Consider the following 26,489-nt stretch of genomic DNA (forward strand, 5'->3'; position numbering starts at 1 on the left):
TTCAACTGCCAATTTAAGGATTGAACGTATGTGGGTCAGAAGTACGAATTCCTATTCCACAACTTTACCAATATTTTATGTGAAAAGGGTAATGGGCCTAGATTGCTAAAATTATTTAATTTATTTAATGAATTATATAAGTAAGTTATCTAATATCAGTAAAGGTTTCAAAATTCTTTTTTTTTGTTTTATTTTTTTTCTAGGATATCTTTTCCATTTTCTTTAATTGTAATTTGGTTGAAATAGGATTATCATGTTTTACCCATTATTTTCTGTTTTCTGTATGGATTTATATAATTTCTTTGAGATTAATGACTAATACAAAAAAAAAAGTTCTGAAATGAAGAAGAAATGTTTTCCCATTTGTAACAAAATTTATTTGGTTTAATTATTATGTCATTATTTACTATACCAAATTCACTAGCTTGAGCATTGCTCTATTTATGGCCTCATAAATAAAATGGTACATCTACAGCTAGACTTTGTTGTTTTGCATATGATATATTAACACTCTACAAGAATGGCATAACTCCTTTTCTTAATTAGGTTACCGTATTAGTTCGTATTATTTGATTTGTATAATTAATTTAATATAAATTTAAACAAATTAATTATGTTAATCACTTTTAAATGAATTATTAACATTGATTTTTGAAAAAAAATTTAACATTTAATAAATATATTCATATATATATACGTAGATCATTAACATGTTTAATTAATTATGACGTCTTCGTGCTAAAAGGAGGAAAGAGGTGCTAGTAGGCCCCTGTCCCCAACAATTTTAAAATTTTTATACTTCTTTTTATTTTGTTTGAAATTTTTTTAATTTCACCCCTATACAAATTTTAAAATTAATTTCACATACTTTTATTTTTTTTGAAATTTTATAATTTTGTCTCTATAATAATTTTTGGTTTAATGAGATACCCCACAATAATTAGTCAATAACTATTTTTAATAGACTTATAACTCAAAATAAAACTTATTGCAATAAAATTATACTTAAATGTCACTTTTCCAAATCACCTGTTGTTCTTTTTTCTTCTTACAAAATAAAAAAAAAAGTTATTTTTTTCCTACACTTTTTGGCTTGAGCATTTTCTATGTATAAAACTTTTAGTTAGTAACTCAATTTTCATGTCATGTAAGTTTGGTTTATTTATTATTATTTTATTTTTAATATTTTTAATTTTAAAATTTTTATTTAATAATTTCTATTTAGAGATAATAATTTAGGGTTTACCGTCTTAATCATTTTTTGTTGAAAGCAACAAAATAAGGATTTGATTAAGCTCCGAAGATTAGTTATTATTTATTTATTTAGAAATTGCTTGATTGTTTTTCTATAAATTGTTTGTGTTTTATAACTTATATTATGGTGAACAATTAAGTTTTTTTATATGAAAGTTATTTCCTCATTTAATTATTTGTTGATGTTATATTTAATTTTTGTGATTAATTTTAAGAATTTGCTTTTCATTAAATTGTTTATTGATAACACTTAGTATTTTTTAAAGTATTGCTTTCCATTAAGATTTTTGTTGTTATATTTATTAATTTTTGTTTGTTGTTAAAGTTTATCTAAACATTGAAAATAATAATAATATTATTAAATTATTTATAATTATAATAATTAATTATTTTAAATAATTTTCAAAAATTTTAAATTTTAAAATTAAATTATAATAATTAATAAAAAAATTGAATCTTATTTCAAGAAAAAAAATCTTTCACGAAATATTGACACTCTTAAATCTTTACCTGCTCAAAGTAAAATCTTAAGTCTGTACTAAACGTACAACATTGACTTTTGAGAAAACGATTATTAACATTGACCAGGTGACAACGTTACGGATCAGTGCCGTGTCTAACACAAAACAAAAGCGTTCCTAATTTTGTAAACGTAGTGAGGAAGGTGATAACCGGTGGAAAAAGAAGTTCCGATGGCAAGTGCCTAGTCTCATCTCTTGCAGCTGGTCACCATCAGTGTTCACACCGAAATCAGCTGTGAATCTCGCAGCTTGATGCGCCTCGAAACTTACAATTTGGTAAACATATGTGGCATTGAGGTAATCAATGATTATGGTATGGATGGTTTTTTGTTTTTTCTTTTGCGGTGGGAGCGCAAGATTATGGGCAATGGGTTGTCTTCAACCCGGTTTTATCAAAAGAATCAGAAGCATGGGCAAAATCACAGAAGCGCAGTCCCCCAGGTATGGAAACAAAAACTTATACAGGTGGAAGATAGCAACTTTACCATGCATAACACTAGGTACACTCCATCTCCTAATTTATGATTCATTACTTTCACGAAAACACTACAACCATTTTGCTTTTGGAAGTGATGAATATTTTCCTTTCAGAAACAACAATCTTGAATGCTCTGGTGCAGCAGAGAGCCAACTTCTTCCATTTACATGACATTGAGTGCCATTAAACAGAAGCTCCTTGAATATCAGTTGGATCATCAAGAAATAAAAGAAGAAAACACTCGATTGCAGAAATAGTCATTGTGTCTGACTGAGAGCTCTTTGTTAAGCTTTTATAGTTGGAGATCAAGAGCACACGTGGGGCATGCTTCCCAAGAACTGAACCACTGAAATTCTATCAAGTAAATTATAAATGAATACACGTCACCAAGCTGTTGGAGTTGGAATCGAACATGACCCATATTTTCTCATAACCTCAATAGTCTCTGCTATTGTAGACCCAGCAGTCCGAACAAAACCAAGTGAAGCACAACTGCAAACTGTTTCCTCTATATATAGGAGTACATCAGGTACTATATCAGGAGAGCAATGCTTCTCCAACTTAGCCATTGCATCCAAACTTGCAGGAACAGATTCAAACCTCAAGCCATGTCCTGCAAGTGCTAGTTTCTTTGCCGTTTTCATCACAAACAAATCTTCTTCTCTCAGAAAATACAGCTTAAAATTGGCTGAATCCCTAGCCAAATCACCCAAGTAACTTCCAGTCCAATTACCTTGAGGGAGATCAGTCATCACAAATATATGAATTGGTCGAGAACCTGCCTGCCTTAATGAATCTAATTTTTGTTTTAAACTCAAAAAAGTAGCTTTCCAGTGGTTCTTAAACTGCCCATCTAGCAGCCTAAGCTGTGCACAGAGAAAAGGAGCCTTTATGGACTGCATAGCAAACTGTTTTCCTGAGCTTATAATTTCAGGGACAAATGGAAGAAATTCAATCTTTTTATTTAAAGATTTTATCTTCAGATCTCCTGGTGCTTTTTGGATATCGATATAGAGCTCTGAACCTTTATATGGGGCTGTAAAAAGGCTTCCAAATGCCAGAACAGTTGCTGATTCAGCTTCACTACCAGGCCCAAGAGTCTTGTATACATTTCTGCGTCTTCTAACATACGAAATTTTCTTTTTCTTCTTGAGTTGTTCATCAGGTTGAAACGAATCTAATACCCCATCAACTTCATCATTTTGGTATGTCCAAACTGTTGTTCTACAATCTTCATCTACAGCAAACAAACATCGATCTATATTATTATCAATCCCAGATAGCAGAGAGCCACATTGCCTTAGGCTATCAGTCATAGACTGCTGTGCATTCAATTCATTCGAGCAAACCAAATCCATGTTCAAACCACACCACAAGGACACAAAAACCCTAAAATCTATGGCTCGAACAAGTGAAGATGACAGTATTGAAGAAATATCAATGATATCAGCCATGGAGACATACCTGCAACGAGAGGTAAAAATATAACTTAAACAAAAGCTAGGTCCAAAAGGTGTTAACCAATACTGAATTTGATTAGTGATTGAACTTTCCTGAATCTGAGATCAGCCGCAGCATTGTCAAAACAAAAATAATTACAATTTGTTTTCTTGAAATAAGCTTAAGTAATTTCGTGACTTACATTGTCATAATTCATAGGAATAAAAGGAAAATTAAAGCCCCAAGCTACGATTTTTATAATTACTTTGAACTTGAACTTGAGAGGAACAGAATAGTAACAAGATTACAACATCCATGAATATCTCTTGTAATATATCTTTTGGATCGCCAATCAAATTTGACCACATGTTGTCGCCACAAAGTAGAACACAACCAATTGAAGCAAAAGTAATCTAAAAGGGGAAAATAATAAAGCCCAGAATTTCAAAAATACAAAAAGTTCAACAGTTCAGTAGCGAAATTAATTGAAATAGATATACTTCAAAGAAAGTGGGCAACCCCAATTACCTCTTACTTCTAATGAGCTCAATGATATGATCCCAAACAGCAAGCCGGATCTCTTTAGCACTCTGAACCCTAAATTTAGGGCAGCTACCAAGAACTACGGCATGGTGATCAAGAATGGGAGGGACGATTAAGGTACGGTTCAAAATACCCGCCATTAGAATTGCATTTTTGAACTCAGAAAGCTGGTTACTGAACCCACTATGAGGCGCATACCACATGAATTTCTCCTCTGGAATTTGAGTTCTGCAATGTGGGTATTGGGGGGAGAGGGCTGCGTTTACGGTCTTGGAAGAGGTTGAGAAGAGGGATTTGGGGATGGAAGTGTAAGTGAGGAAGAAGAAAACGAGGACAGAAAGGAGAGATAGTGAGAGGAAAAAGAATGGCGATCTACGTGGTTGTTGCTGCTGTAGGGATTTCTTTTTGTTCCATAGTTTGGGAGTGGCAATGGTTCTGTTGAGATTGAACATGTTGTTTTCCGGTTCTCTTCGTGCAGGTGCCTGCTGCAGGGCCCTTTGCCGCTTAGATGCTCTTTCTCGCTTTGTTTTTGTTTCTAGAGGATAGAGGGTTGGGCTTTTTAGATGGGCCCTTCTACTTAGCTGGGTTCCAGGGCAACCGCATGCGCTGCAATGGCGAGGGCCCTAAGGGCTTGCACCGCCCTTGGCCATACGCTCATCACCAGATCCTCCGTCAGCAACTTTTCTGAAGAAATATGACTTTGACTATTGATACCTCTTCTTAGTAACACCAGCAGAAATAATAGCCCTATCCGTATCCGTACATTTGGTTTTTTATATTAATGCAAGGCAATTGCAATAATGTGATGTGATTCTTGAATTGCAGGCGAGAGCTTGGGAGACGTTAGATAAGGCCCTCCTTTTGGAAAAACAGAGGGAATGGAGGAGAGGCGTGGAGCTCATCCTTGGCACTGAAAGAGGAGGGCGGATGACGAAAAGGGAGCGTTAGAGATGGAACAGAGAGCAGGGAAGAAGGGGCTTGGATTCTCAGTCACAATGTTCCATTTGTGTGCTGGTTGCTGAAAGCATGCTAATGAGAGGAATACAAGAAGAATACTGATAACTGCACAGCTTCGAGCTAGGTGAGTAGCATGAGCAATATTATGCAAATCATGACAAACAGAGACTGTTAAGGATTCAAATAATTTCTGACAAGATGCTACAACCTAAAGCTAAACATTGAATTAAGTTACTAAAAAAAAAAGAAAACAAACTTATTGAGTTGATCCCACAAAAGAAATATATAACTAAACCCAGACCAGACTGCACATTATTAGTCTTCTATTAACAATGACCTGTACTGCTCGCAAACCCTGAGCTAACCTAAGACATTAAGCTCAGAAAAAGTTGGGGCTTAAACTGCATGGATGGGGCTCCCACTTGAATTCATGCTTGAACTACCAGAAGCAGGATTAGCATGGAAAGCAGACTGCCTAGATGAACCATCAAGAAGTTTTAATGAAAGAGAGGATGGGCCATTATCACCAATAGATTCTCCCAAACTTAATTTTGACATGCCCACCAGCTCATCAACATTGATTGGGCTCTTTGAATGTACCGCTGTTGGCTTGACCACTTCATGTGTGTCCTTCTTGGTTGGTTCTGTATTACCACCCATCCAATATGGAAAGGAAAATGGAATGAATGGTGGGAAGTAAGCAGGATATACTACTGGGTAACAGGGTTGCGAGCTCTCTGACTTTGGAGGAACAGTTTCCCCATCATTTGAGTTGTTGGAATCCATTGATTCATCTTCTTCATCCAATGGAGGCGGAACAGGTAACTGGTCATTGCTCTGAGTTTCAGCTTGGAGATGGTTTGCAGAGAATAAATCCTGTGATACCATTGCAGTGTCCACTGGCTGCAAGAACGTAAAGAAGCAGATGCATTAGACACCTAGAAAAGGGGGCAAAGGGGAGCATACATAACGTTTACTAGCATTGGAAGATGCATCCATGAAAATAAATCAACTGAAGAATATTAAGATGGATACTGTAAGTAAATATGGTACTACAAACCTATTATCTCAAAAGGACCTAAGCTAGAATAGCTACACAAAAAAATATGTGCATTAAATTGAAACAACTGCAGCTTCCAATTTTTATCAATTAAAAAAACAAAGTATTTCTGCTGAAAATTATCAATCTTTAGACAAAGTAAGTGAACTTAATGATAAGTTCCAACCATAAAGAAGACAAAATCTTCACAAGCAAGAATAGAAACCTCAAGGTATGTCCATCCTTATCAAATCTACAGTACTAATTTCTTAATGTTTAAAAAAAGTTAGGGGTTACAATAAAACTACCAAGTCAAATTAGCTATTCATACATGTACAATCGGACAATTGAGGTATCATTTGTAGAGAGTAGGGTACTAACTTCATCTGCAACAATATCAAATAGACTGGAACGTCTTTTTCTCCTAGAAACATTGGACTGCCTGATGAAATATTTCTGAGCATGGCTAGCCACTTGAGTAGGAGTCCTTGATATAACATAGTTGCGTGAGATTCCACGCCAATCGCCTTTCCCAAGCTTGTGCAGACCAAGTAGAAACATCCTATGCTCCTCTTCCGTCCAAGGAACACCTGCAAAACAAATTATAACTCATTCAAGAATTGAGGAAAGCACACCCTTGCATACTTCAGATCACTTATTCCATTCAAAATTCAAGTCCGGTTTGAGCATCCACTTTTTTCTTCACATTGGATTATCCACCATTCTTATTTAATTTATCCAAGTAACATAAAACAAAGGTAGGGCCAGGTAGACAAGCACCGGGCACCAAAAAAGGTACTACTTTGTTACCTCCAAAACTCAGTGAGAACACATCTGATAATCATTCTTTTGGACAAACTTTAACCCAATAATTAACCATCATAGCATAAATTGTCAAAGTTTTATTAATATCCTTAAAATCTTGATCATACACATACTTGTGCATTTCATATATCTTTATCCACCACTTTCACATATTCTAAGTCAATATTAAAGAAATTAAGTTATCTTATCCATTTCTTAGTTCAACAACAACCCACTTTACTGCAAGCAAAAGAAAAATCACTACATATTAAAACCCAAATTACCCTAAAAAACACAACTTTCGTTTAAATCCATAAGTTATTTAATCATGCCAATGTAAAAGTAAAATAAAACATGTCAAAATTTTGCAGAAATCATACACGATCACTGTAACCAAAAAATAAATAAATAAAAATGTTAAGCTAAATCAAATAGTATTAAGCATTTGGAACATTTCTTCTATCACTTTGTGTTCTTTGCTCTAATTAACCACCAAATAAGAGCTCAAACAATATAAAGCAAATAAAACGAAGAAAATTAAGAAAAATCAAATTATTGATTTCTTAAAGAGCTGAAACCTTTTTTTCTTTCACGACTCGAAGACGACCCGGGGACAAAATCCTCTGAAGCATAACCTTCAGCGTGATCCGGACCCTCACCGGGCGAACCCGACCCGTTCCCGTTATGCGCGCCGGAATTCGACCCGGAGTATTGGCTCAGGTTACCCATACTGGCGCTCTTCCGAATCGACCCGTCAGTCAACCGGACTCCGAAAAGCTTCACCCCTCGGTTCGGGCATGTCCGAGAGTTGTGCCCGTTGTGGCTGCAATGCGAGCAGCGACGCGTCATTTGTTAAGGTCGGGTGGGTTCGTTTTGGATCAGATCAGATTGGAAACTACAGAGATATATGTGAATCGGATCTTTGAGGATCCGGATCCGAACCGCATGTAGGTTAGGGCTCTGCTTTTGAACGAAGAAAAAGAACAACTTCTTCTTTCCCCTTATTTGGCAGCTCTCTCTCTGGCTGTCTTTGCAGATGGACAGAGAGAGAGAGAAAGAGGGACAGACGATATCCATATATCATGTTTTTATTACAAGATGAAAATAAAATAATCCGGTGCTTCGCGGACTTTACTTAGTAGAAATGAATATATTGGATTTCAGCCGTTGATATAGTCAAAATTGGCGTGACATAATCGTGCGTTTGGTGTGGGGAGTTGACTTAAGACATGAGTCCATTCAATTAGTTTCTATATATCCTTATTTTATTTTTCCTTTCAACAATAAACTATGTCCTATGTTGTCTCTCCATTTTTTAAAATAAAAAATAATTTCAGGCATCATATCCTATAAGTATTATCTTAAAAGGATACAAAATTTAATGTTCGAATTAATAAAAAATAAATCTTTTATTTTAATTAAGGGAAGAGAGAAAAAAAAAAGAAAAAGAAAATTGTTTTCTTCTTTACCAAGGGAAGTAAAGCACCTTTAGACCAGATTTGGATAAGCGTTTTGCTTGTTTAGAAAGAGGATAAGAAGAATATTGATTAGTATGACACATTAAAGAAAGGGAAAAGGGGTAGGATTTGGAAAAGACAAAGGTTTAATTTTGATAATTAGGGTATAGATAATATTCTCTTTGAGGGATTTAATGAAGTGAAATACATGTCCTAACACTTAAAACTCTAGGCATGAAAATAGCCCAAGGTGTGAACAAAAGGGCTACGGTTTAATGGTTGGTGCACCAAATATTACTTGATGCAAATTCAAGGTATAGTAAGACATGTACAAGCTTTAGTAGTTAGGTGATGCTTCTTTAATCAGGAGGGATTCAAGATTTTGCATTGGAGTTTAGTTTAAATTACATGGAAGGGAGGAGGCAATATATGTATATATTAACAAAAATGGGAAAAATAGTATGTCTTAGTTAATGAGTTTATTTATAAAAAAATACTAAATATTATTTTTTATATTGCATTTTATGTATTTTTTTAATTAAGAAATTTTGAATTGAACCCATATTTTTATATCTATTATGGTATATGAATGGCATTTCTCTATTAAGGTGACTTACTATTAAAAAAAATTATATCCAACCAATTTTATTAATAACTTTCTTTTTTGGTTCTTTGTAACTAATTATCCACTTCTTCAATATATAGACATCCCTATACATGCTGAAATGCCAATTTGTAATTATATATTACCCATTTTTTCACAAAACATAAAAGTTAATTTTGGTTTTATATAGGATTTTCAAATGGTTATCCTATAATAAAGTAGTAAAAGAAAATAAACAACTTTTTTTTATGTCTTTTTGGGTAAAAGAAGATAGGAGTATTAAATTGTACTAGCAATTGTCCGCATCTCTTTACCCTACCTTTGTCTTCTACTCAAAGCCAAAAAAATAAAAAAAGAAAAATCCAATAATATCCAGTCATTGATAAGTGTTGGTTGGGTGCTCTTTAATTCAAGGGTCCACCCTCACAAAATCAATTTCAAGGTGAAGGAGGATAAAATAAAATATTAGTACTTGGTAAAACAATTATTATTGTCAAAGTGAACGGGAGAGGGAAATCTTAAATTAAGGAGAAAAACTTGATATGACACGTGTACGGAAAGGGAACGTTCTTGGGAACAGAACGTAATCTTGGTCTGGATCAAAAAGTTCAGTAAGATCTATTGGGACCGTACACGTGCATATCTTTCCAAATTGAGACGTGTGGCATATGCTAACGTATACTAGCATATAGGATAAGTTATCTTCCGAAAAAAAGGATTTTCACTTGCACAAGGCCTTTATCCAAAGCCACAGGCAATATTTATCAATTGCCTGTTTATCATTTTTAATTTAATTTTTTATATATTTACTTGTGGACCCCACCGGAACAAGAATCATAATCTTTTCGCAGGCCCAGACCGTCGACGGACGGCTCAGATTTCTGGGTCGAATTAACGTGATCAATCTGGATCATTCCCATAATTAGATATCAATGACAAAGATGCTAAAAGCGTGATCTTATTCGATGAGGGCCTTTTCTCTTATATGACTTTTTGTGTTGGTTCATCAACATTCGATGAACTTCAACCTTTTTTTCTTTTTTTCTCTTTGGTTCATTTCCAACCTTACCCAATGTTTATATATCCCTTTTAAATTTAATTTAAATTGTCTTGTTTAATTTGATAAAATAAAAACTAGAAAAAGAACAGGAGAAAAAAAAGAAAAGACAAAACGTGTTGTCCAAATGTCATTGTCTCATTGTCTGTCTCCAATGAGTTTAAGGTGTGGCTCGTAAAATTTAAGGACACCATGGTTGCAGTCCACGTGATTATCCACAGCAGAGGTAGGGCTATGATTCAACTTCAACCACAAAAGTGATTTTTCTTTGTTCATTTTCCTATAGTTTGATTGGCATTTTCTTTCTTCACCTTCTCACCGTGAAACTGTGACATCCCATATTTTCTCCACCAAGAGGATTGGAAGGAGGCACTATGTAGACTTTATTAGCTGACACGTGTCACTGTGAATCATTCTTCCAAGTAAACTGGGAACTATCTTCACTCGTTCCAAGTAGCTTCCGGGTTTTCAGGCAAGTCCTTCTCCTGGGCCAGAACAATGGAAAAATCTAAGCGCACCGACTTTGACCAAACTCGGGTTTCAGTCTCTGCAGGTCAAATCCAGAAAAATTTGCAACCCAAAAATTGTTTAATGCAAACAAAATATAAGGACTTGGTTTAATGCATAAAATTTGCAATGATCGATATATACTAATAATTAAGAGAAATTTCATCCCTTCTCTTTGGAGTGTGACAATTACTTCATCATTACTGAGGCCTGCAGCTAGCTGTGAAGTAATAATATTGCAGTATTTGCAATTTCTTTAGCAGCAGAAAGCTTTGATAAGGAATAAAGTGCAGCAGTGAATCAGGGGAAATATTGCATGACTTTCAGTGGAAGCCAGCCATGGGTGTCAACTCTAAAGCGTTCTTCCAGGTAGTCCAAGCTACGGATGGGTGGACGTCTGCATGGAAGAAGTGGAAACATTCCTTGCTTAAGATTATACATGAAAAAGACTTCAAAAAATCAGACTGGTTTTTCTCAGTTGAACCATCAAACCTAAGCTCAATAAATTTTGGGAGTCCAAATGCGTGCGTCTCTAATACCCTATCACTTGCAATGGATGAGCAGAAGCACCCTACGTCTCTTCATTAGGAGAGGAATCTCCACCTAAAATATATAGACCATCAAAATTGACCCAGTAAAGGATCATGACAACAGAATGTAAACTTTGATGAGTTTCTCAAACAACACAGAATGGATAAGTCTTGTTAAATAATCAGATGGATAGTGCCAAAAATTCATTGAGAAAGAACAGGAAAAAGTATATGAATGCCCATAGAAACCAGAACTTAGTTCGCATCAGTTGATGACTTGAAACAAATACAAAGACGACAATAAATGCCACTATACCTGGATAGTGTAACAAAGGCAATTTTTCCTCCACCCCATGATTCCGGAGATAAAAGAAACCATGATCCAAGCACGCCCGAGATAAAATTTCCAAATTGAGAATTTGAACCTTCTTAATCATTAAAAAACATAACCTTTTTTTTTTTAAAAAAAAGAAAGATTCTTAGCTATCAACAGTTCAACATAAAGTACTGGCAATGAATGCTAAATTTGGATAATCTGTATCTGCTCTTTTGCTCCATTTTATGTCAAAAAGAAAAACCCCCCAAAGACAAGACACTGCTTGAAATCAAAATGCAAACTCTATGGCACTGCATTGATGATATTGCATTCCTTCCTATAGCAGGGAACAATTGCCTTTTTTCAAAGGAGAAGAAACAACCAGTTAAAAAGTAACACACAAAAGGCCTAACTACAACGACCAAAGAACATTAATATTAGTAAACCTGATAACGGATAGATCCGTTGGCGGTGGAGAGGCGATCAATTGAAGACAAGTCGATGATGGTGAGTTGAAGAGCTTGAGATGACATCTTTTTGGTTAATGCTGCAACTTTAGTTTGATTAGCAATGAGTCTTGGACCAGTTCCCCCATACTTCTATACACTCATCCGAAAGTTCTGGTGGGGAGTTGGTAACATCTGGAACGTTTTTGGCCTAAATTTTTTTTTGCTTTTAAAGTTGAAAAAACCCAGAGAGCAGAACAGATACCTTGTCTTTTATGGAGTGTATTTATTAATTTGTCTTATTTAGATATAAACTGCTAATCTTTCATTGCAATGCTAATTATGTAGCCGACAAAATAAAATTCTTTTCATTAGGTTTACGCATTTCATTTTGAAGATAAACTTCTATTAAGAAATGCTAAAGTGTCTTATAATCTACCATCTGAATCACAAAAAATGCAAATAAAATTATTTTTTATTACACTATCTCATTTATAAATAGTCGGACGATAAAAAATCAGATAAAATAATATTACTCACATTGAAGTAATAAAAGGTTTATATGAATCACAAAAAAAATAAATACTAATAAAATTATTATTTATTGCACTGTGTCATTTATGAGTAATTGGGCATTAAAAAATTAGACAAAATAATATTACTCACATTGAAATAATTAAGGATATTTATCACACTATGAGTAGTCGGATGGCTAGATAATAATTTCCTTAATTTAAAACAGAATAAAATATACTTATATGTGATCTACATTTATAAATAAAGTTCAATTAGTATATATAGGGAACTAAAATATAATATTTATTAGGAAGTAAGAATGCATGTATAGAACAAGCAAGCTAGGAAAGCAAATTCCATTTGCTTCACTTGAAGATAATAAACTGTCCTTAATGTTACTGCAATCATGATTGGGGCCTGCAGCTTATTTAGCAGCAGAAAGCTTGAGACGACTAACTGTAGCTAAAGCAGATAATTTTCAACAGAAGCTGTAGCTGTAACTCTAAAGCGTTCTTGCAGGTAGTCTGAGCTACGGATGGGTGGAAATCTGCAAGGTCAGAATAAATAGATGTTACCTCCCATGTTGTTGTGATACATATGGAAGAAAACCTGGAACATTCTTTGCTCAGATTAGACATGAAAACTACTAGGTAGGCTTGAGTGTTCTCATTCAGTTGACTCCTGGATTCAACCAGCAAACCTAAGCTGCAACTCAGATTTATTTACAGCTTTCAAGTTCATAGTTGAGCTCAATTAATTTCGAAGTTTCAATGCATAGGGGATTATTCAAGAAATTATTGAGGAGCCATTAGCATTTTTAAAACTGCCACAAGTGGGAAAGGGCAAACAGCACAACAAGGCAGATTCTTTTTGGCCATCAGCTGCGTTATAACCAACAACCTCTTTTCTGATTTCAGTTATTGGGGATAAACAGTTAGATCTGTGCCCAAAAATACAAACGAAGCTGAGATTGATCAAAATCTATTTGATAGGTTGTTTTAGCTATAACCAAAACCGTAAACACAGAGTTAAGAGTACCAGTTGTCGCTATACCTTGGGGGACAAGACTCACTGCAGCAACTTTCCAAGCATTCCACTATACAGTCTTTGTTGGGATCTACAAAGAATGCCACCTGAAATGTTGCATTACAGACCTTTCAGGACAAAGAAAGGCCTTCCACAATTGAAAAGTGCAGATAATTGTGACTCAAGACATCAGAGGAATGTGATAGCATTTCAATCTTTTGGTCCCCATCAAATTATCAGATCATGAAAAGATAATGTCACCTTCATGTGAAGCTTGTCAAAATTAAAAGAACATTCAACAAAATGTTTCAAAAATAACTTCAAGTTTTCATGAATGATGTGCAACGATTATTCTGAACCACTTGAGACATGATGACACAAGAAATGCCAGTAAAAGTAAACAGGAAAAGGAAACTGTTTACGGAGTAGCGTTCTCCTGTTGGCACCACTCTGTGCAGTGTTGACCTAGAAATAGATGACACAATTAGAGGAGATACACAGAAAGTGCCATTGTAAAGACATTTAATGAACACTCCAAGAGAAGCATCAAAAGCAATTCAAGATAACAGGCAACTAAATTACCGGAACAAACAATTAGACCACCTCTCCATCATGTCCCCAATATTAACAATGAGTGCCCTGCAGATTCAGATCCGATGTTCAGAGACTGGATTCAACAAGATATAAGTACGTGGTTTATCCTTGGATTTGTGAAAAACCAAAGAGAAACTATTATCAATTCCTATGGTGTGGAAAATCAGCAAAGTATGCTGAGAGGTGAAAATAAAGGTATTAGTTGCAATCTAAATTTATTTTGAAGGTCCTCACAAAGTTATAGTAATTTAATTCACAGGAATCACAACCACATCTAGTTCATTATTTCCATAACAGGATAATCAACAGTTTTGTTGGCTATCAGAATGTGTATCAATCTTTTATATGACTTAAAAAGTCCTTCTGTTTACATAATCTACCACCATTTACTCACCCACTTATGCTTGGCACATCCTCCCAAACCTGTGGTTGCTTGGATTTCTCCCTGCAAACCTGTTGGAACTTAGGTGAAACATGTTGACATCCAAATACAACATTTAAGGGTAACATCTTTGTTAACAAGGAACATGCCTGAAGCCCTGGAACACCATCAGTCAGCAGAAGAGTGATCATTCCATAATCAGAATGAGCAGAAGCACCATACATTTCTTCCTTAGAGGAGTCCACATCCCCTAACATCAAAATAAGAGGCACATTGTGTTTTTATGGCAATGAACTTTTCATCATATGTTTTTTATCTATAGATTTGTCCTCAAAAAATTTCAATTTATCAAAGAAATTGTGGGAGATATTTTGTAGTGGTGGCAGTTAACTCAACATTAACACTTGCATTTTGTGCTTAAAGACCATCCAAATCGAAAGAGTAAAACATCAGGATTACAGGAAAAACACAAATTCTAACTTCATATTTCTTCCTGATGCACTAAGACCATGAAAATTGAGCCAGAAAAGGATTCTGACTAAGAATGTAAATTTTGAGTTCTACGAACAAGATAACAGGGAAAGTCTTGTCAAAAATCCAATGTATTGGGCCAAAAGTTCATTAAACATAGGAAAAAGAATAAGAAAGCTCTAAAAACCAGAATGTAGTTCACATCAGTAGATGACTTAAACAAACACAAAGAAGACAATCAATGTCACTATACCTGGATAGTGTAACAAGCGCATAAACACCAGTGGATCATTCAATGCTCCCAATTTTTCAAAGAAATCTTCATCCAAGTTCAAAGCCAGGGCAATTAAAGAACTCACCTTAGTCCCAGCAGACCTGAGGCAGAAAATCTAGTACCATGTAAACTTGCAGAGTCTTTCTATACTTCTGCCAGTAGAATAAAGTCCTATTGGCAGACCCGTCTCATATAATTTTCCAAGCAATGTATGTCAAAAACTTTAACCTAATTTTGAACAGCAAAACACCATGATACATACATCTAAGGGAAGATGCGGGAATATGTAAAACAGAAATCATATTTTTCAAGTTACAGAAGAAACACTTGTCGAAAGGAATATATTGAGAGACCAGAGTTGATTAATATAGTAGGCAGCTAAGCTATAAATTATTAAACAGAAACCCTCTAAACTTAAAAAATATCATTTATCAAACTTATTCCCATCCGCAGACCGTCACTGTCAACATGTAAATCAACAGTAGGGACTCACAGCACTTTTTTATGGTAAGCCTCCATTGTGCTTCTCCAAGATGGTAGATCTTCTGAAATTCACAAGCAAATTGAAGTATCACTCAAATTTATTTTTATCTGCAGAAATTATTTATACAAGTCAAAAAGGTGCAAATAAAGGATGAATCAAGAAATTAGGGAAAGCTATCCGAATATGGTTTTTGTAAGGATCTTATGGTTCATAACTCCAACACCTTAGTATTAAATATAAACATAACAGCCTAATATGATCAGAATGCACTCACAGCATTACATACCTTCAGAAGGCCATTGATTCAGGTGATTTTCTGTTTGTGGACCAATATAGAAGCTTTCTTTCGAGTCACCTGCTTTCAACCAGCCAAAAGCAATCATTTGTTACCTCAAATTTCAATTCCTTGTACACTTAATAGTAAACAAACCAGTGATAAAGAAAGCAAATGGACTTCTTGTATACGCCATAATTAATTCTGCTTGATGGGTCACAGAAAGGGGATAGAATAAAAGTTCAAGATTAAAAGCAATGAAAATCTTGATTAGCAATCAAAGTTCATTTTTGGTTTGTCTATTAGATGGACAATGTTGACTACTCCCTAGTATCTCAAATCAATCTTGTTGCAATGAGTGCTAAACAATACTTAAAAAAGAAAGCAGAAAAAGAATAGACAAAACCAAAATACCTTTGGAACTTAAAGAAGTATCGAGTTTCTCTTGGTACATCCCTGTATAACCTCTGTGATTCTTGACAGCCAATTTCATCTTCTCTTCAACCGGGAGTGAGAAAAACTTCTTACTCTGCTCAAAAACTTTCTTGAGCAATTCTTCCTCCACCCCATAATTCACAATATAAAAGAAACCATGGTCAACGCATGCCTGAAATAAAATTCCCAAATTCAGACTTTGAACCCTCTTAATTTTTCAGAAGCATAACCCTTAACTTTGATATGAAAATATTCTTGACAATAGACATGAATGACTGGCAATGAAGTTCACTGCTGAATTTGGATAATCCATCCGCCTTATTACCATATTTTCCACAGGAATAACCCAAAGCCAGACACTTCAAATGCCGTGACTAGACCATTCTTGCTACAAAAATAAAAATCAAACACATGGCTACATCTACAGCAATGGAAATACGGCAAAACAATAAAAGAAAAAAAAATTACAGAACAAGGGATATAGACGCATGCTGGGTGACTGACTGGCTGTCACTGATCTTACAGAAATGAAAATTTTCATTAATTTCAAAAGCAAATACAATTGCACTTAGAAGTACAAATATTCATGAGACTGCATGGTTCTGCTGTTTCTCGCTTCCTAAACACTGCCTTTTCTTTAATCATAGATGAGGATAGAAAAAAATATATATATAAACTAAAAGTGCAACTGCAACTACCCAAAGATTGAAGAAAGAGAAAAAACATCATTAACCTGGCGGATAAGGTGGGCAGTGGAGAGGCGATCGTCGGAGGACAAGTCAATAATGGGGAGCTGAAGAGCTTGAGGCATTTTCCTTCGGTTTATGCTGTGAGCAAGGAGAGATTTGGACCTGATCGGCAGAGTTTATCGTGCCTTAAAAATCTCAGGGACCCCTCCATCTGTGGCTTTGAATAAAAGTCTAGAAAGTGGGAAGAAAGAAAACAAAAATCTTATTATAAACTTCCCCTTAGTTGTGAGGAACAAATAAAAATTATCCAAGTGTAATCAACATTCAACATCATGCCGCAGAGAAGACAACTGCTGATTAGACCGTTACCAACTCCGACATGCGAATTATTGCAGACTTAACTAATACTGATACGATAGTAATGTGTTTCTCATCTCTCTTTTAGATGACTTATCACCCTTGTACGTTCACTCCTTACTTTCCCAAGTTCCCTAAACATGGAAGTAGCTGACCACTGGTTTTGCCCGCTCGTTTCCCAAGTCTTTTCGAGTGCCAGAATATGCAAAATCAGCTACGTTCCAAAGGGGAAAGGGCAGGCGGAATCCAGCATCAAACATCCGCTAGGGATAGATTTTACCAATCTTTGTTCCTAAATTGTCTTGACGTTATGCCATATCAGCCACAAGATGCTTAGAATCAAATCTCACTTTATTTATTTTGTAAGGAACTAGGAGATAATTGCAATAAATTTTGGTAGCAAAGAACACATGGAACAAGCAAACTAGAGAGTCTACTTCTGTTCCTTTCATTTTTATTGTCATCAGTCTGATTTTAACTGAGGGCTGCTTCTCTGTAGCTGTGAAAGTATTGATATTGCAATGTTTGCAATTTCTTTATAACCATAGAGCTTGACACAACTAGAGTTAGCATACAATCTGTTCCTTGTTGATGAGATAAATATGCAATAAAAACGTGTGCAACATTGGGATTATTTTAGTTAAGAGAGGTGCCATCAGCTTTCTCGAGAAAGCCATAAGCGGAAAAAGGCAAACAACACAAGGCAGGTCTTATTTGCCTATCAGTTGTATTAGAGCAACAACCCCATTTGTAGATTTCAGTTATTGGGGATAAACAGGTAAGATGTGCTGAACTTGGTCATCAAGCTAGAGTACCAGTTGTTTCAATACCTTGGGGGACAAGACTTGCTGCAACTGCTTGAATCCCAAAATTTAACTATTTGCTCCATTCTGTACTCGAATCCCAAGTTACTTGATGATAAAGAGTGTATACAATACTTTTATATATGGAGGAAAGAAGTAATAAAAGAAAACAGACTATGCATTCTGATCATGGCAAACAAAAAATTGCCCAGATTGGGTCTAAATTCTGAATACATACAAACTTCGATGACTCAATATGGCGAAGAATGAAGATTCACTTGCATTTTTCTATACCAAGGACCATCAAAAATATTAAATCCACAAATATTTCCCATCTATTTACCCACCTGATGTTTACTCAAAGAGTGAGGAAGTATTTTGGCCGTCAAAATTTAGAATCCAGGCAATCTTCTAAAGCAAAGAAAGCCTGTTTTTTTCTAATTGTTTCATCTTCCTGCACATAGAAGTCATGTTAGTACATCATTTTCGATTGGGATAGGATCAAAGAACTTGTAGAACTCAAATACAGCGAGAAAAATAATTGATTTGCTACAATGTCAATTGAAACAAGCTCTACACATTCCTCAAGTTTGCACTCAAGACGGTAAATGAGCAGATCTTAACCAAGCACCGTAGGCTGCTCACACTTGTTTTAAGTTTATCAAGCAACTTGACTTGAGCTTAAATGTTGAGCTCAAACAAAGTTATTTTATTTTAGGCTCACTTTGTTTTAAAAAAAAAATTAAATGGCAAAAAGAAAAAAAGTTATTTTAAAGAAAGCAAGCTTCCCTTAACAGTTTACCTTGTATTTGTGTATAAAACTTACAATTTTATATAATAAAGCAAAATAAAACTCCAAATCTTCATTTGAAAATGAATGTACCCGAACAACTTAAAACAATTTCAACCAGCTGAGTGACAACCACAGAGATATAAAAGACCAAGTCATGCTACTTGCCCCGTTATTTTTCTCCCAAATATTTGTACTCCTTGACACGGCAAGTAGTTATTGGACAAATTCAAAGGTGGAGTCTACCTGACATGGTACGGTAACTCAACTAATTCATAGATTAGATATTACAGCTAAATCAATAAACTAAGTGAGACAAAAGTGTTGGGATGAACAGTATTTTCCTAAAAGACCAAAGGTTTGTGCCAAAAATAAATATATAAAACAATGAAAGTGGTGGTAGTCCAAAACATCTTGTGATGAGAGATGCAAAATAGAAGAATGCAAAGAGAAAAAATGCATTTGTGCTTGAAAACATTAATTAAAAATGGGAGAACATATATGAAATGCGTGAACCTGTATTGTGCATCTCTACCTGTGAGTTTGTTCACAGAAGACATCTTTACATTAAGCTAAGAACAATTAAACATAAAATGCCTCCATTAAGCTATGTACAATTAAACATAGAGCCTGCAGCTTCATGCCTCCAACTTCGTAAAAGGAATTCTCCATAGGAATGCACCATATACCAAGATGCTGGATTTACATATTGACGCTATTATACCTTAATGTATAATGAAAATGGCACATGCCCATTCCTTACAATTTCTTTATTTCTCCAAACACCACAAAATAGTTCTCACCTTAAGCTAACCAACCAAATCCATCACGACAACATAAAAAAGGAATTCTCAATTGACACCATTATACCTTAATGTACTATCGGAATGTCAAATTAACATATCAAGTTATATGTTCACATAAGCACCATTGTACCTTTATTGCATAATATGAATGCCATGAGAAGTATATTAAATATCTATTTTAAACCATATTATACTTTCGATGGCAAAGTAGGTATACACCATATACCAATAAGTTTGATTTACATATTGGCATTATTATACCTTAATGTATAATAAGAATGCCATATGCCCACACCTTAAAGTTTATTTATTTCTCCAAACACAACAACGTGGTTTTCACCTTAAGCTAACCAACCAAATCCATCACAACAATAAAAAAAAATAAATTCCCAATTGACACCATTGTGCTTTAATGTACAATTGAAAAGTCAAATTAACATATCAAGCTACATGTTCATATAAGCACTATTGTGCCTTTATTGTTCAATAGGAATGTCATGTCGAATATTTTAAACATGTATTTTTCCCCAATTCTACCTTTAATTGTATAATAGGAATGGCCACATATGCGCACATCTAATAGTTTATTTATTTCTCTAAACATAAGTGGTTCTCACCTTAAGTTAACCAACCAAATCCATCATGACAATGAAACAAAAGGAATTCTCAATTGACACCATTTTACCTTAATGTACAATTAGAATATCAAATTAAGACATCCGACTATATGTTCACATAAGCACCATTATGCCTTTATTACACAATAAGAATGCCATAGGAAATATATTAAATATCTATTTTGCATTATTATACCTTTGATGGTAAAATACGAATGCACCACATACTAAGATGTTAGATTTATATATTAGCACCATTATACTAATGTATAATAGGACTATATCACGCCCATGCCTTATAGTTTATTTATTTCTCTAAACACAACAATGTGGTTTTCACTTTAAGCTAACCAACTAAATCCATTATGACAATAAAAAAACAATGAATTCCCAATTGACACCACTGTACCTTAATGGATAATCGAAATGTCAAATTAACATATTAAGCAATATGTTCACATAAGCACCACTATGCCTTTATTGCACAATAGAAATGTCATTTCAGATATTTTAAATATTTATTTTGCATTATTATACCTTAATGTATAATAAGAATATCACATGCCCACCCTAATAGTTTATTTATTTCTCTGAACACCATAAAGTGGTTAAATCCATCATGACAATGAAACAAAAGGAATTCTCAATTGACACCATTGTACCTTAATGTACAATCGAAATATCAAATTAACACATCAACCTATATGTTTACATAAACACCATTATGCCTTTATTGCACAATAGGAATGCCATTGGAAATATATTAAATATCTATTTGCACCATATTATACCTTCGATGGTAAAATAAGTATCAACCATATACCAAGAAGTTTGATTTACATATTGGTATTATTATACCTTAATGTATAATAGGAATGTCACATACCCCACACCTTATAATTTATTTATTTCTCCGAACACAAAAATGTGGTTTTTCCCTTAAGCTAACCAACCAAATCTATCAAGACAATAAAAAAAATGAATTCTCAACTGACATCATTATACCTTAATGTACAATTGGAATATCAAATTAACATATCAAGCTATATGTTCACATAAGCACCACTGTGCCTTTATTGCAAAATAGGAATGTCATATCAAATATTTTAAATATCTATTTTGCACCATTATACCTTAATGTATAATAGGAATGCCGCATATACCCACACCTAATAGTTTATTTATTTCTCTAAACACTACAAAGTGGTTCTCACCTTAAGCTAACCAACCAAATCTATCATGACAATGAAACAAAACGAATTCTCAATTGACACCATTAAAACTTAATGTACAATCAGAATATCAAATTAACACGTCAATTTTTATCTTCACACAAGCACCATTGTGCCTTTATTACACAATAGGAATGCCATAAAAAATATATTAAATATCTATTTTGCACTATTATACCTTTGATGGTAAAATAGGAATGTATCACATAACAAGATATTAGATTTATATATTAGCACCATTATACCTTAATACATAATAGAAATGCCACAATGCCCACACCTTATAGTTTATTTATTTCTTCAAACACAACAATGTGGTTTTTAAACTAACCAACCAAATCCATGATGACAATAAAAAAAACAATGAATTCCCAATTGACACCATTATACCTTAATGTATAATCAAAATGTAATATTAATACATCAAGCTATATGTTCACATAAGCACCATTGTGCCTTTATTGCACAATAGGAATGCCATTTAAATATTTAAAATATCAATAATGCACCATTACACCTTTGACGGAAAAATGGGAATGCATCACAAACCAAGATGTTAGATTTATATATGGGCATCATTATACCTTAATGTATAGGAATGTCACATATGCCCACACCTTACAAATTCTTTATTGCTCCAAACAGCACAAAATGGTTCTCACCTTAAACTTAACCAACCAAATTCATCATGACAATGAAGTAAAAGGAATTCTCGATTGATACCATTGTATCTTAATGTACAATTGGAATGTAAAATTAATATATTAAGCTATATGTTCACATAAGCACTATTGTGCCTTTATTAGACAATAGGAATGCCATGACAAATATATTCAATATGAATTTTTCACCATAATACCTTTGATTAAATCATAGGAATGCATCTTATAACAGGATAAGATTCAAATATTGACACCATTATACCTATGTATAATAGGAATGCCACACACCCACACCTTTAAAGTTTATTTTATTTCTCTAAACAACACAAGGTGGTGCTCACCTTTAGTAACCACTCAAACCCATCATAGTTTCAAAAAATAAAACGTTCTCTCCCACTTTGAATGAATTCAACAAAATTCTAATAAAGTATAATAGCATATTAAATAAGCTAATCCAAGAACCTTCTGCAAGCTTTGCATTTTCTATCACTGGTAAGAATGAAAAGTTCTCATGGATGATTGTGCAGAAGAAAACAAAAATGCACAATAACAACAACAAGATAAATAACCAGAAGAAAACATATTGAAAATGGACGAAAGTCCATACATCACAGGCCAAACAACCAGAATCTAAAACATCCAATGACACATTTAACCTCGCCCTTATTTAAGTTTATGCATAAAAAGCACACAAAGAAAGGTGGTCTCAACAAATAATCATCAAAAGACAGACTCAGAAACAAAAAGAATCAGTAAAATGTATAAGAAATTATTTAACTTATAGAAACTTGCTTCCATATACTTATGCAACATTCCATGGTTCTGGACAAAGAACTCAAGTATGTCAAAGGATTCATAGTTCTGGCTCCAACCTGATCATTACAAACAAAATCTTAATGAAAGAAGCTGGCACTTGACAAGAATTTAAAAATCAGCGGGGTGAAAAACTTTGCCGCCAAAAAGGAAAGTAGAAGAATATAATGGTAAAAACAATTATGGTAATGAAATTAAGCCATTACTATTACACTATCTTTGTGTTGCTGCATTCCATCACTGCACATCCAACGGACACCTACTATTCCTACGAAATTAGCAACAATTACACCTATTTTCATTGCAAACAATTAATTTAAAACAACAAAGTGTAATAGTAGCAATACCAAGTGTAAAAAATAGTTAAAAGGGAACCTGAAGCTTTGAATGGCTTGTTGAAATGTGAGTAGTTGTAGTTCTTGGAACCTGAAGTCTTTGAATGGCTTGTTGTAATGTGAGATCAGAAGCTTTCTGCGGCTCGTCGCTGGCGTTTGTCGAGGAATGCTGTTGAATTGAAGAAGTGTTAAGCGTGGAGGCAGTTGTTTGACTGAAGCAGCGACGGCTTAGCAGTGGTGGTGCGTTGAGAAGAATAGTTGTTCGGCATGGCGACTTAAAACAATGAAGTGTAATAATAACAATCTATATATCGCCAGAGGAACCCAGTTCTTCCAGAGGATGTCAGAGAGCAGGAGCGGATGATAGACCAGCATGGGATGCATGTTAGTTAAGCCATTCATATGCTGAAGCATGAACTGTCAGTGCTCAGGAGCACAGCACGGGCAGCAGATCAGCGTCTGCAGGTTTACATATGTGTTGGAACTGGCCACCACACCAGGAGTTCTCGCACTCCAGCAAGACTTCCAGTTGCTGTACAGCGATGTCTCCTTGAAGAGAGAGTGCCTTGACTATATAGAACCACAGCCCGGGCTACTTCGAGTTGTGATATATTGAAGCCATGGACTTGCCAGCGTGAGGCATAGGAGTACTCGACACAACAGAAAAACCCATCAAGTCTTAGTCGTCATAGTCATTCTTGTATCTGTACAAGGGAGGCAATGGAAGACTTAGTAGTTGAATCTGAAAAAATAAACAATAAAATCGGAAAAGGATTTGGAAAAAGAAAAAAGAAAGAGAAGCTAGGGTAAAGAGAAAAAGGGGGGAAAAGAATTAGAAGTGTATCATCAATGTGTAGCCAGATGAGAGCAGCAATTGCATTTTGGTAGCCTCAGGGGGGGCTGATACCAACCAGCAACTTCTTTTCTCCATTCTGTTAGTTTTGTATCTTAATTTTTACTGTTAAATTCTTTTTGTTTTTCAAAATAAAAAAGAATAACAGTGTAAAAATAATTAAAAAGGAATATAAGTAGTTGTACTTCTTGGAACCCGGAGTCTTTGAATGGCTTATTGAAATGTGAGATCGGAAGCTTTCTGTGACTCTCATTGTTGGCGTTTGTCGAGGAATTCTGTTGAATTGAAGAAGTGTTAACCGTGGAGGAGGTCGTTCGACTGAAGAAGCGGCGGTGGCGGCTCAACGGTGGTGGTGCGTTGAGAAGGATAGCGTTCGACAGGAGAGAGAAGGTGGAAAGCGTGAGAAAGGAGATGACTAAGGGGAAGGCGAGGACAGCCGTTGCTGGCTCCGTGCCTTGAGGCTTGACAACACCGCCAAGGAATAAAATTTAACGGCCAACAAGCGTCAGGATTGAAATAATAGTTTTCTGTTTTGACCGGGTCAACTCAAATCAGTTTCCCCCACCGTAATGTAGGATTTGTTGCTGCTTTATTTCTCATTCCAGGAATGGCATTTTTTCTTTTTTTTTTAAATATTCTTTCTAAATCAATAACAATTTTATTAAGAGAAAAAAAATAAAAAGGGAAAATGTTAGGCCACTTCAACTATAAGGATAATTTACAAAATAACATCATAAATTTAAAAAATAAAATAAAATTGCCTTTTTTTTGGAAAGACAAAAAAAAAAAGGATTACTTTATTTATTCAATTAATTCATGAAAATAATAATTTTTCCGACATGAAAACCTTATACATTATTACCTTACGAAGTTTTTCAAATTCAATTTTAAAGTAAAATTATTCAAAAATTATGACTCATTTTCTCCCTAAACTTTTTCTTTTAATAAAATTTTCATTAATTTATTTAACTCTTTAATAATGAGATATTAGTTTTCTGAATTTGTTTTTATTTATAATTTTCCAGTCATACACAATATTTAAATTCAACATATAAATAAAATGTCACTAATTTTTTTTAATCTGAACATCATCATGCTTAAATTTGATTTTGGACATGAATATATCAAAATAGAATCTTTGTTATATCATCCCTTGACAACTTTAGATGTGGCCTAATTAAATTAGATATCCGGTAAATTACATGCAACATTGTTAATCGAGTATGTCTTACTTGTAATTTGTATATCTAAAGTTAGCATTATGCAATAGAAAATCAAGTTCAATTTTAGAAGATTTAAGTATGGAAATTAAATTATAGAATATTCTTAGACCCTTTCCTCCTCCGAAGCTGTGGTACATGAGAATTATTGCAGTCCTACGTTTCTCATCTGTCTTTCAGATTTGACTTGTCACCTTTCTAGGTTCACTCGTTACTTTCCCCAGTTCCCTGAGCATGGGAGAAGCTGGCCGCTAGTTTAAGTCTTTTCGAGGGCAAGTATGCGCAAAATCAGCTGCATTCGCAAGGGCAGGCCTTTAACGCAAAATGCAAGGCTTGGTGGAATCTGATATTCACTTTGACATGGTGAACAGGAACCCAGCATTTTATAAGGAACTAAAAGATAATTGCAATGAATTTTGGTTGCAAAGAATGCATAGAACAAGCAAACTAGATAGTATTTTATTGCCATTGGTCTGATTATTACAGTATCATTATTACTGAGGGCCGCTCCTCTGTAGCTGAGAAAGCGCTGATACTGCAAAATTTGCAATTTCTTTATAACCAGAGAGCTTGACACAACTAGATGTAGCATGCAATCTGTGAAAACGGTGCTTGGCTTTTAACTAGGAGCCATATGCAAGTCTAAGGCGCTCTTCCAGGTAGTCTAAGCAACGGATGGGTAGAAACCTGCACGTAAGAACAAAAATATGTTACCTCCCCTTGTTGATGAGATGCGCATGCAACAAAAACGTGCAACATTGCCCATCTGCTTTCTTGAAAAAGCCATAAGGGGAAAACGGCAAACAACACAAGGCAGATCTTATTTGCCTATCAGTTGTATTAGAACCGAACAACCCCATTATTAGATTTCAGTTATTGGGGATAAACAGGTAAGAGGTGCTG

At 34.6% G+C, this 26,489-nt stretch overlaps 3 protein-coding genes across 7 annotated transcripts; all 3 read right to left on the bottom strand.

The window, feature by feature from the left end:
- Positions 1–2,276: 2,276 nt before the first annotated feature.
- On the bottom strand, positions 2,277–5,127 carry LOC110409527 (O-fucosyltransferase family protein). 2 transcript variants are annotated; one of them, XM_021418903.2, is made up of 2 exons: positions 4,229–5,127; positions 2,277–3,490 (listed from the first exon to the last, which is right to left on the bottom strand). In XM_021418903.2, the coding sequence occupies exons 1-2, from the start codon at positions 4,686–4,688 to the stop codon at positions 2,637–2,639; spliced, it is 1,314 nt and encodes a 437-aa protein (XP_021274578.1). In that variant the 5' UTR covers positions 4,689–5,127; the 3' UTR covers positions 2,277–2,636. The 2 variants fall into 2 exon arrangements, with proteins under 2 accessions (XP_021274578.1, XP_021274571.1); XM_021418896.2 differs by having other exon boundaries at positions 2,277–3,717; positions 4,222–5,127.
- A 221-nt stretch (positions 5,128–5,348) lies between these two features.
- LOC110409540 (myb-like transcription factor family protein) lies at positions 5,349–8,098 on the bottom strand. Its single transcript, XM_021418913.2, has 3 exons — positions 7,615–8,098; positions 6,614–6,822; positions 5,349–6,096 (listed from the first exon to the last, which is right to left on the bottom strand). Exons 1-3 carry the CDS (start codon positions 7,883–7,885, stop codon positions 5,590–5,592), a joined length of 987 nt encoding a protein of 328 aa, XP_021274588.1. The 5' UTR covers positions 7,886–8,098; the 3' UTR covers positions 5,349–5,589.
- Positions 8,099–12,723: 4,625 nt separating this feature from the next.
- Positions 12,724–24,894, bottom strand: LOC110417699 (azadirone synthase LFS). Of its 4 annotated transcripts, XM_021430176.2 has the most exons (14): positions 24,552–24,894; positions 23,554–24,217; positions 18,606–18,712; positions 17,143–17,329; positions 16,389–16,581; positions 15,987–16,055; positions 15,710–15,761; positions 15,196–15,317; positions 14,621–14,721; positions 14,484–14,542; positions 14,078–14,134; positions 13,918–13,960; positions 13,523–13,602; positions 12,724–13,016 (listed from the first exon to the last, which is right to left on the bottom strand). In XM_021430176.2, the coding sequence occupies exons 4-14, from the start codon at positions 17,218–17,220 to the stop codon at positions 12,932–12,934; spliced, it is 939 nt and encodes a 312-aa protein (XP_021285851.1). In that variant the 5' UTR covers positions 17,221–17,329; positions 18,606–18,712; positions 23,554–24,217; positions 24,552–24,894; the 3' UTR covers positions 12,724–12,931. The 4 variants fall into 4 exon arrangements, 3 of the variants coding, with proteins under 3 accessions (XP_021285851.1, XP_089640280.1, XP_089640291.1); XM_089784154.1 differs by lacking the exons at positions 18,606–18,712; positions 23,554–24,217; positions 24,552–24,894 and having other exon boundaries at positions 17,143–17,474; XR_016351424.1 differs by lacking the exons at positions 12,724–13,016; positions 18,606–18,712; positions 23,554–24,217; positions 24,552–24,894 and having other exon boundaries at positions 13,702–13,960.
- Positions 24,895–26,489: the final 1,595 nt, after the last annotated feature.

This window comes from Theobroma umbraticum, unplaced genomic scaffold (genome assembly GCF_002168275.2).
Source record: "Theobroma umbraticum cultivar Fairchild unplaced genomic scaffold, ASM216827v3 scaffold_30.0, whole genome shotgun sequence".
Taxonomy (NCBI): domain Eukaryota; kingdom Viridiplantae; phylum Streptophyta; class Magnoliopsida; order Malvales; family Malvaceae; genus Theobroma; species Theobroma umbraticum.

Coding starts and splice junctions, on each gene's coding strand:
- LOC110409527 (XM_021418896.2), bottom strand. CDS start 4,688: ATGTTCAATCTCAACAGAACCATTGCCACTCCCAAACTATGGAACAAA. Junction 3,718..4,221: donor GAGCTCATTAGAAGTAAGAG/GTAATTGGGGTT, acceptor CTCTCGTTGCAG/GTATGTCTCCATGGCTGATA.
- LOC110409540 (XM_021418913.2), bottom strand. CDS start 7,885: ATGACGCGTCGCTGCTCGCATTGCAGCCACAACGGGCACAACTCTCGG. Junction 6,823..7,614: donor GAGTCGTGAAAGAAAAAAAG/GTTTCAGCTCTT, acceptor TTTGTTTTGCAG/GTGTTCCTTGGACGGAAGAG. Junction 6,097..6,613: donor TTGATATTGTTGCAGATGAA/GTTAGTACCCTA, acceptor ACGTTCTTGCAG/CCAGTGGACACTGCAATGGT.
- LOC110417699 (XM_021430176.2), bottom strand. CDS start 17,220: ATGCCTCAAGCTCTTCAGCTCCCCATTATTGACTTGTCCTCCGACGAT. Junction 15,762..15,986: donor GAATCAATGGCCTTCTGAAG/GTATGTAATGCT, acceptor TGTGAATTTCAG/AAGATCTACCATCTTGGAGA. Junction 14,722..15,195: donor GCGCTTGTTACACTATCCAG/GTATAGTGACAT, acceptor TTTTGATGTTAG/GGGATGTGGACTCCTCTAAG.